The sequence below is a fragment of the Onychomys torridus genome, chromosome 4 (genome assembly GCF_903995425.1).
Source record: "Onychomys torridus chromosome 4, mOncTor1.1, whole genome shotgun sequence".
In the NCBI taxonomy this organism is placed as follows: Eukaryota; Metazoa; Chordata; class Mammalia; order Rodentia; family Cricetidae; genus Onychomys; species Onychomys torridus.
This window is the reverse complement of record NC_050446.1, coordinates 116,004,728-116,015,654: the sequence shown is the minus strand read 5'-3', so window position 1 is coordinate 116,015,654 and position 10,927 is coordinate 116,004,728. Positions and strand designations below refer to the sequence as shown.

Sequence of the window (10,927 nt, the reverse complement as noted above, 5' to 3'; positions counted from 1 at the left end):
CTAAGTATAGACTTAAAAGTGCTTCTCATTGTGCTAAAAAAATCAGTCTAATCTATATACACCCTGTCATCTAGATAGAGGAAAAGGTATTCATGCTTTTAACCCAAAATCACTTTGGGTCCCCAAGCTTCTACTATGTCTCAAAGGCATGAGTCTACTTCCTTTCCTACAGTGTGGGTTTCAGGATGGATTACAAACAGTGGCAATACTAACATATCTGAAATTTTTGCTTCTTTTCATAAACTTAAAAATTCTTGTAAGCTTCAGGGAATCAACTTGAGTCTGCCTCTCACAGGTCAAATGGACTCTAGATAAGTACTGTCAGTCAACAGCCGGTTTCCTCACCTGCCTATCCGACCTATAACTGAGGGTGGGGTCTCTCCCCCTTCCCTGGTTTTGGGGCTTTCCTCCTCCAACTACCAGGACCATGGGCCCAAAAGTTTCAAATGGACACCTCAGAAAAAGATTTTCCCCTGAACTCCTTAACTTTGCCTTCTGTCCCTAATTATATATATATATATATTCTAACAACCCACCAGCTCCAGGTGTTCCCTTGAAATCTGCATCCTAGAGAGTTTTGAAGTGGCTAGCCCCCAGTGGTCTAGCCTCACAGATGCTACCTGTACTTCCCTAGCCCCAGATGGTCCTGTAGAGCCTGGACAGCAGGTGTAATGGCCTGCTCTTCCAGGACTTAGCTAGCATCCCAGCTTTCTTGGGTCCCCAAAGATGTCAATGCCTCTAGACCACAAGAAGCACTCTAAAGAGCAAGACACCCCCATTCCTGCCTCACCAGCCCCCCTTCCTATTTCTTCACATTTTATAATAAACAAAAGGGAGGAATATTAGGAATCACCCACATTCAAGAACCAGGTACTCCCCCCACCCCTGCAGCCTGCCTCCAGCAACTCATCACCAGCTGCCAAATGCCACATGCCATGCATACCCTTTATAAAGTCACCATCATCACAGCCCTCTCTCTACTTAGAGGCAGCTCCCCCCACCCCCCAATAATCTGTGTGAGGTCTGTCGCATCGTGTGCTCTTTGCAGCTTGCCTTGGCCCCAACCCACCAAGGTACTCTTATGCTGCAAAACCCTAGCACTGGAGACCCTCTCTCTTTCCTTCACTTTTTGGTTTCTAGTGTCTGGCAGCCTTCCCAGCACAACTCAATAGATGCATCCTGAGCTAATCACCAAATGGATAAATAAAGGAAGCATTCCTCTTGGGTATGAATTAGGTCCTGCTCATCAGCACACCTCACCTGCCCCACATTGCTGGTTTGTAGATGCACACACACATCTCAGGCGTGCCCAGTGAGTCTCACTTCTGACACTTTGGTCTGGAAAGAGAAGTTCTTTATCTTTAGGAACATGAGCTATGAGCATATGAGTCTGGGTGACCCCAGAGATCTGCCTGAGAAGAGGTAGAGAAAGAGAATCACCGTGCTCTGATGATGCCATTCGAGAATGGACACAGCTGTGCCCAAAGCACCCTAAGACTCTGATACTTGCAGTGTGAAGCTTCTTGACCTCTGGGGTGACAGATAGGTGACAGGGCCATTGACAGATAAAGGAGAGGTCCCCCAACCTCACACAGGTGAGGGGAACCCTCAAAGGGAGGGAAATAGGTAAATATCCTGGTGAACCCACATGCACACACATCTCTCTCACAGGGTAGATGGAAGCTGTTGAGGGCACCCCATTCTTCCCATCAGTCACTTCCAGCTTCCAGGCTCTGCCACTCCTGGTTGCTGCTTGAGGACAGTGAGTGTCAGGTCCAAAGGAAACTCCATGTCCCCAATTCTGGCAGTTAGATAAAAGCCAGAATTCCTCAGGAACTTGTGAAGCTAGCCCCCTCTACCAAAAGGAGCCATTTCCTTACCACTGGCGGAAAGGACAAAAGGGTGCTTGTGGTACCTGTTAGCACACCAAAGCCCATGCTGGCCTCCAGGCTCCCTCAGTACCATGAGTGCCTGTTCCACACTGCAGAGTCCATGCTGGAATCCTGGGTCTTCTCAGGTCTTCTCAACTCCTCCCCTTAAATTTCTCCAGCTCGTGGGCTTGATCGGCATGAAGACCTGAGTTTTATCCCAGCCCTGTATAAACTGGGCACGGTAGTGCACACCTGTAATCCCAGCACTTGAGAGGCTAAGGTAGGACAATCAAAGTGTAAGGTCTTCCTAGGTTATATAGTGAGGCCGGCCTGAGCTACATGAGTCAGGACAGGAAAGGAGGAGAGAAGAGAGGAGAGAGAAGCAGAAGACAAAGGAAAGGTAAGACAAGAAGAAACAAAACAAAACACATAAGGCTCCCATGATGGAGGACTGTACACACTGGACACAGATCCCCTGATCGTGACAGGCTGAACGCCAGCCCTGCTGCTCAGCTGCCCAGACTACGGTTGTCAAATGTCTTCTGCGGTGGTCTAGAGGTTGGCCATCATGCAGACTGTCCCTCCAGGCCTTCTGTGCAGTGCAGAATCCACAGGGCACTGTGTAAATGAGTGGCCATGGCTATGTGTTTCGTGGACAACAGGAATAGCTGGCTGTGGTTTGCTGCCGCCTGCTGTGGGCCTGTGGTCTTCAGTTTGCCGCAGTCCTCAGCACTCCACATTGCCCAGCTTGCTCCCACGTGTGTAACACTGACCCGCACAGATACAGCTCTGTTTGAATTTGCAGCGCCTGTATCCCCCATCGGCTGGCGGGGTTGTTTGGCTCAATCAGAACTCACAAGTGAGTGAGGAGTGGCTCTCCTGGTGTTGGCAGATGTGGACCCTTGGGTGCCAAAGGCTTATGGGTGGGGCCACCTGACTCAGAGGCTTACAACTCTAAGTCCTGACAACTAGCTTGTGGTTCCAGGCTCTTGTGCCAGAGACTTACGGCACCAGGTGCCCAAGTTAGAGTTGATCTGGCTTTGGATTGCCAGTGGCCCAGCATTCCATGGCTAGTATGATCCTTGGCTCTTCACAGCAGCAGTTAGCAGCAGTCAGGGTCAACTGGCATGGACCACTGTTCCCTAGCCTCAGTGACACAGAGAAACTGGAATACAATTGATGCTATAAAGGGACTATTAGCTGGGCGGTGGGGGCACACCAGGACAGCCTCCAAAGCTATAGAGAAACCCTGTCTTGAAAAACCAAAAAAAAAAAAAAGGACTATTAATACTGTGGCTTAGGAAACATGAATGTCTTAGGGGTTCCTATTGCTGTGATTGCTGTAATAAACATCATGATCAAAAGCAGCTTGAGGAGGAAAGGGTTTATCTGCCGTACACATCTTTATCCTACATTGTTCATCATTGAGGGAGGTCAGGACAGGATCCCGGAGGCAGGAGCTGATGCAGAGGCCATGGAGGGGTGCTGCTTGCTGGCTTGCTCACCATGATTTGCTCAGCCTGCTTTCTTACAGAACCCAGGACCACCAGCCCAGGGATGACACCACCCACATCAGCTGGGCCCTCCCCCATCAATCACTAATTAAGAAAATACCCTACAGGCTTGCGTACAGCCAAATGTTATGGAGGTATTTTCTCAATTGAGGTTCCTCCTTGGAGATGACTACCCTGTGTCAAAAGTACATAAAACTAGCCAGTACAATTAGGTTACGCAAGGTAGACTTCGCTAAGAGAGCATGCTTTCAGTATAATTGGAAGAGAAATCGTGTACTAACAGGCTTGTTAGAATCAGTTTTGTGTCATAATTGAAATTTATGCTTACTGAGAAATGTTTCTGGAAAGGCTGCACTTGGGAGGCAGAGGCAGGCAAATCTCTGAGTTCAAGGCCATCCTGGTCAATAGTATGAGTTCCAAGATGACCAGGGCTACACAGAAAACCCTGGGGTGGTTCTAGGTAGAGGGGGTGTTTACCAAGATTGTTGCAATTAGGCTCCATTCCCATAACAAAAGGAGACAAGCCTGATTTACAACTGACCACTTAGGTCCATTCGAATATCAAAGAGCATTCCTCTAACAGCTCACATCGAGCACCAGGACAACCTTCACTAATCTCTCTCTGCTATCAGGTCCAGGTTCTTTTATGGGGAAAATATTTGGATGAATCACACTGATGTACTTACGAAATAACTCTGGCGTTGTTTAAACTGTTAGAAGTATGACTCGAAGCCAGGACTCGAAAGAGATGTAAGGATGACAGTGTCACGTGGAATGCATATGCCTAAGGCCTATATAAACTGGTAAATTTTCCTGTTTGGGGTTGGCTTCCTTTTGTGTGTTAGCCAGAATTAGTCAAGTGCTGTTATTAAAGGGTTTTCCCTTTATTAATCTCTAAGTGATTGCAGTGATTGCTGCCCAGGAAAGCACATTTATTCTGTAACATCAAGTGTTAGGACACTCACTTCCCACAGTGGCTGTGGCTCTTGGAGCCTCAGGTACCAACCCCTTACTCTGACAGGGAATAGTGTCAGTTTGGGGCTTTAGATGCTGAGGCCCTTAGTCCTTAGGACTTGGGAGGTCCCTGGAACTCTTCCAGAGACAGGACTGGAGTCTATTGTGGGGATTTATTAAGGCAACTCCATGTAGTTTTAAAAGGAGGTTTATTTTGGGGTAACTTACAGCCAGTAAAGGGGTTGGTTACAGGATCTGGAAGAAGTGAAGTGCAGTCCAGTGGGGTTCTCTGGAGCATCCAGGATCACGAGGAACCAAGAGCACCCGCATGTCTGGATCTCGGGTCTTAAGGGTTTCTGTCTTGGCCCTTGATCTTAATTTTTCAAGGCCTTCTCTGTATTTCCGCTGGCCGTTGCTATCTCCCCTGCCTCTTCCCCACCACCTCTGGAATTCCGAATTCCCAAGGAAGGGCTCCCCATCTCACTGTGAGGGTGAATAAGTCTATCTAGGTTCTGCCTTGGCAGGATGACCAGAGCAAGGTCTCCTGGGACAGGAGTGCTAGCATCAGCCACAGTGATCCTCATGGTTACACCATCTTCAGAGTGGCCATAAGGCATCCTAAACAGCCAGCCTGCCATCAGGCAATCCAGTCACTTGCCAGAGAAGTGACTGCTCAATTAATGAATGACTTTTCTGCCAGGCTTTAAGGTGTGAGGGAAGGGCCAGTTTGCTGCCGCTCACAGGCCCGGATGGCCCTGCTCTGAACAGTTTTACTTATTTACAGGAAAAAAAAAATCGAGAGTGCTTACAATAAAAATACTTAAAGAAATCTCATATCAAAATTAACAGTCTCGGGGGCTGGAGAGGTGGCTCAGTGGTTAAGAGCACTGACTGCTGTTCCAAAGGTCCTGAGTTCAATTCCCAGCAACCACATGGTGACTCACAACCATCTGTAATGAGATCTGGCGCCCTCTTCTGGTATGCAGACAGAACACTGTATACATAATTAATAAATCTTAAAAAAAAATTAACAGTCTCTACAGCATTGAACAGTATTTAACAATGCTTAACGGTGCCTAGTCCCTGCCTCAATGCCCAAGGGGAGGACAGTCCCTCTGCCTGTCTCACTTAATATACATTCTTTGTATAGGTTGACACCAGGAAATCTAAGCTAGCTACCTAGAAGACTACAAGGAAGGTGACCAACCCTCATCGGTTGTCACTGAGCATTGGCCATGAACAGGGCACAGTCTTGGACTTTTGTTCTGAACCATATGCTGGAGCAAAGAAAAAAATACAGGAGAGTTTTGTTTGTTTATTTGTTTGTTTGTTTGTGTTTTCGGAGCTGAGGACCGAACTCAGGGCCTTGAGCTTGCTAGGTAAGCACTCTACCATTGAGCCTAATACCTAACCTCAACAAAAGAGTTATTATTATTATTATTATTATTATTATTATTATTATTATTATTTTGGTTTTTTGAGACAGGGTTTCTCTGTGTAGCTTTGGAGCCTATCCTGGAACTCACTCTGTAGCCCAGGCTGGCCTTGAACTCACAGAGATCCTCCTGCCTCTGCCTCCCAAGTGCACTACCACTGCCTGGCAACAAAAGATTTTAAAAAGTTCCCATGCGCTTTTCATTCTAGTGAGGATATACAATAAATAATCAGGTCTGTAGTGTGTCTGAGGTCATGTAGGTATAGACAAATATCTAAACAGTCTTATTAAATAAAAAACATGGAGCCATGGGCTGGAGAGATGGCTCAGGGGTTAAGAGCACTGACTGCTCTTCCAGAGGACCCAGGTTCAATTCCCAGCACCCACAGAGCAGTTCACACCTGTCTGTAACTCCAGTTTCAAGGGACCTGACACCAATGGCAAAAACATCAATGCACATAAAAATAAAATAAATTAAAAACAACAAAAAACACAGAGCCATATATAGTGGTGAAAACATGAGAGATCAGGGAAATAGGGAAAACCACAGCTACCCTCACCTCACCAACTCCACAACTTCCAAAGAAAGCTACTTCCTGTCTACCTACACCTATATGCCTTTCTGTTCTGTTCTCTCATTTGCTCTCTCAGCCCAGCTACATCACTTCCTCTTCCTACCCAGCTCTGTCTCTTCCTGTCTTGTCTGTACAGACCTACAGATCTCTATAGTTGCTGGGATTAAAGGCATATATCACCATGCCTGGCTCTGTTCCCATTGTGGCCTTGAACTCACCAAGATCCAGACAGATCCCTGCCTCCCAAGTGACAGGATTAAAAATGTGTGCTACCATTGCCTGACTTCTATGTTAATGTAATGTCTGGCTTTTTCCTCTGATCCTCAGGTAAATTTTATTGGGGGGCACAATACATCACCCATGTAGGTTTGCATGCCTGTTGCAGCCGAGTCTTTGGAAGTCAAATAAGCCCCATCCCCTGGTTGTGTGTGTATACACAATCTGGTCCACACTTCCTCCTTTCAGGCAACTTTCTCCTTCTCTCCATCAAGGTAATTAATAGTGATGAGTATGCACCAGCTATTTTTCATTCCGGAACAAATTACTACAAACCTAATGATTTAAAGCAAAATTAATCCCCTTATGGTGTATGCGCCTGGCAAAGGTTGAGATCAAGGTGTCAGCCAGGAAGACTTGCCAGCCAGTCAGGGTTGAGGGAGGAGGCCTGAGCACACTGTGGTCTTGGCTGAGGTTCAGTCCTTCACAGGCAGCTGATCTTAGGCCCTCAGTTCCCCACTGGCCAGTGCCTGGAGGCATGGGCACAATACGAATCAGTAGAGCCTTGCCCTGGGTGGAGGGGCTTCCAAAGGGCATCTCATACTGTGGCAAATGGCTTCATCAGAGCGAATGGCTAAGCAATCAGAAGATCAAGAGTAAGGCTGACCCCGCCCACTTCTGTAACCAGATTGTGAATGGCAGTTTGTCATCTTGCATTTTTTAGAAGCCTATCTCTAGGTCTTGACTACTGGCAAGGAAGCCAGAGAAGTGGATGGCCTTGAGACACCAACGCCAAGGGGCAGGACCATTGGGGTGCATTGGAAAGGTGCTTCCTAGGGGTAGCTCAGTGATAGAGCACTTGCCTAGCAAGCGCAAGGCCCTGGGTTTGGTCCTCGGCTCCAGAAAAAAAAGAAAGAAAAATTGGAAAGGTGCTTCCTCCTGGAGAGGGTCAAATGAAGAAAGAGGCCTCCATTTCCTGGAAGAGACAGACAGGGTGCCAGGCAGGTACACATCCCCACAGCAAGTGGGAGCCACAGAGACCAAGAACAGTTAGGCCATTCCAGCCACACAGCTTCTGCGGACAGTCTCACGGAGTGGAACAGCACTTGCTGAACTGGATGGTGACAGTTCACAGAGGAAGGAAGAGCTACGTGGGACTGGCTGAGAGGCAGTCCCTGAAGAACGGTGGTATGGTAGGATGGTTGAAAGTGCCACACCAGGAGTTTCATTTCCCAGGAACTGGTTGTTATGGTTTGAATCTCAAATGCATCCCCCACAGGCTCACATCTGAATGTCCAGCTCGCCAGTCTGTCTGTCATGATCTGAGATGTCTCTGACATGGGTTTTTGCCAGTATGAACTCCATCATGCCTTTCCTGCTGTGATGAGCTGAAATCCCTCTAAAACCATGAGCCAAACTCTCCTTCCTCCTGTAAGTCAATTCTGTTTGTTATTTTAGCCAGAGCAGTGCAAAAGTACCTGGGCTTGACCCAAGCAATTGTGCCATCTCACTTGGCCTCAATTGTCTTGTCCCCAGAACAGGGATAGATTGTAGTCATTCCTACTTCCTTATAGAAGTATAGATTGTAGTCATTCCTACCTCCTTCGGTTAGAGAGAGGTTAACAGGGAGGTGAAGCACCAGCAATATTAAGTAATTATCAAAAGTAACTTCACTCAGTGGTTTCAGTTTTCTGTCCAGTTATTGTTGCTGTACAATTTGATCTAAAACTTTGCAGCTTAACCAGCTGTTTCTTTTTTCTTTCTTTCTTTTGATTTTTCGAGACAGGGTTTCTATGTATAGCCTTGGCTGTCCTGGAGACCAGGCTGGCCTCGAACTTAGAGCTCTGCCTGCCTCTGCCTGCCTCTGCCTCCTCTGGGATTAAAGGCGTGCGCCACCACCGCCCGGCTAACCAACCATTTCTTATACTCGTGCATGGGATTTGAGGCCCTTGCCCAGCATACAGGAGGTCTTAAATGCAGCTCCCCGCCCACATTCTTGGCTCTGCCCCACTGTCTCGGGTTATCCTTCCCTGGGATCCACTCCTCTCCGCTTGAGCTCTCTGAACTCTTAGGCTCCTCAGCCTTCGCTTGTGATGCTCCTTTGTTCCCCACTGGCTCCTTTGCTGTTCCCTGGGCCTGGTCCATCAGGCCTGGCTGAAGTTTCCCCTCCTAAGACCAACCCAGCCGTCCCCAGCTGCCTGGCCCAGTGCCCAGGCTAGTGTTGTACCGCCCTTCCTTATGCAGCTGGCTCTTCTGATTCCTTTAGGAACACCCTGGGCCACCCCAAGTCTAGGCTAGTGTTCCTGTGGCCCAGACCTCCATCAAGAGTCAATGGTGCTGAATGCCTGGGATGTCAGAGGTGCTGGGTGGGGGTGTGTATGTACCCATGGGAGAGGCCCATCACAGACAGGGTGTGTATGTGTGTGTGTACATGAGAGAGACCTGATATGGTGTGTGTGTATACATGGGAGAGGCCTGATACAGTGTGTGTGTGTGTGTGTGTGTGTGTGTGTGTGTGTGTGTGTGTACACTGCAGAGGCCAGTGAAGGGCGTGCCACAGTGACTTTGGAAACTATTTGTAGAGTGACAGCCCCTCCCAGGGAAACTTGAAGTAAGTTCCCTTGTAGGGCAGCAGGGCAGCCACAGAACCGGCTGTCTCGGGGCGGTCCCAGGCTCCCCTCTGTCCCGCCCCCCAGGCTCAGGCCGGGCTGGCCAACGTGGCGGAGGGAGGGCGCAGGCATCAGAACTGGGGAAAGTTTGTCCGCCACTGCTGCAACAGGGATTTGACCAGGACGTGCCAGGGGGCCCAGAGCCCAGCCCGTACCGCTTGCTAGCTATGGGTAAGTCGGGGCCCCAGAGCTCCGGGCTGGGGGAGCTGCAGGCCTGGGCCTCTCAGGACCCCGTGGAGGGCAAAGCGTACCTCCCTCCCCTGGTCCGTCCATCTGTCAATCCGCCTTCCTGGGGAGTGGCCTGGCCTCAGGGAGCCCCCAGGAATCCCTGTGAGACGATTCTGCAGACAGGGTCGCTTTGGGGTGCTGAGGCTGCCGGGGGGGGGGGGGGGGGTGGGGGTCTGGGAAGACTGCAGATCTGCTGACTGGGCCATGCACCCAGGGAGCCAAGCCAGCCGGCAGGTTGCTAAGCACCTCAGTGCTGGGTACTGCACTAGGTCAGAGCACTGACAGGTACGGATTCGACAGAACCCCTGTACTGGGTTTGACTTCAGTGAGAGGAGACAGGTCCACCGATGCATGTCTTTGCCACTTCAGGGGCCCAAGATTTCTGTTAACTTCTCTGGATTCAAACACTCAAAGGGAGAGTCAGTTCCTCACTCTTGGATGGGCATATAGTTCAAGCCCCCCCCTCCCCACACACACACAGGCTGGGACTCTGTGAATAAGGGAGACTGTACTCTCAGCCTTGGAGGTGAGGGACTGGGGGAACAGGTAGTGAACAAGATGCGGTGGAATATACAGGGGTATGAAGGCCGGGAGCTGTGTTCCTTGGGTAGCTCAGGGGGCCAAGGCAGACCTGAAACCTTACCCAGAAGTGGGTTTTGCTGAGCCCTGGGAGACCAGCTTCCAGGTGTCAGGAATGTACAGTGAGATCCAAGCCAGGGGGCCAGCAGCTCAGTGGATAAGGGGAGGGGGCTGGGCAGTGAGTAGGGGGCAGATTGTGCAGGGCTCTGAGGCTGTGAAGAAAAGTTTGGATGTCATTCCAAATGACTGGGGAAGCTGGAGGTTTTTTTGTTAGTTTGTTTTTTGTTTTTTCAAGATTGGGTTTCTCTGTGTAGCTTTGCGCCTTTCCTGGAACTCCCTCTGTAGACCAGGCTGGTCTCGAACTCACAGAGATCCGCCTGCCTCTGCCCCCGAGTGATGGGATTAAAGGCGTGCGCCACCACCGCCCGGCTCTAGTCCAATTCTGAATAGGATTTTTATTCCTGTTTGAAGTCTCACAGGCCTGGCCATCACTGTCTGTATTCTTGTTGGTGCTCTGGTCTTCTGAGTTTCTACTGGACACACTCATTAAGCCCTGACAATAGCATTCTTGGGAATCTCTAGTCCATATCTCTAAACTCTTTCAAAACCCTCACACAAACCAGTTCCATAGGTCTAAGAACCATGTGGGCAGGTACGGCCACAGCAACAATCCCACTTCTGGTACCAATTTCCTGTATTAGTTACTTTCCATGACTGCGACCCAAATACCCAAGAGAATAACTTGAAAGTAGGCAAAGTATTTTTTACTTTACATTTCAGAGTGTTTGGTTTTGTTTACTGCCTCCAAATAGGTTCCACATCCTAATGTTTCCAGAACCTTCTCAAATAATACCATCAGCTGGGGCTCAAGTCCCCTTATAACATG

The 10,927-nt window shown here is 49.1% G+C and overlaps 1 protein-coding gene across 1 annotated transcript in view; it reads left to right on the top strand.

Annotated features, from left to right (window-relative positions):
* The first annotated feature begins 9,290 nt into the window (after positions 1-9,290).
* The window catches only part of Slc2a10 (solute carrier family 2 member 10), a 12,831-nt gene continuing 11,194 nt past the window's right edge, over positions 9,291-10,927 (top strand). Inside the window, exon 1 of the mRNA XM_036185317.1 lies at positions 9,291-9,405. Within this exon, the coding sequence (XP_036041210.1) occupies positions 9,402-9,405 (4 nt within the window). The 5' untranslated portion in view covers positions 9,291-9,401. The remainder of the gene's footprint in view (positions 9,406-10,927) is intronic.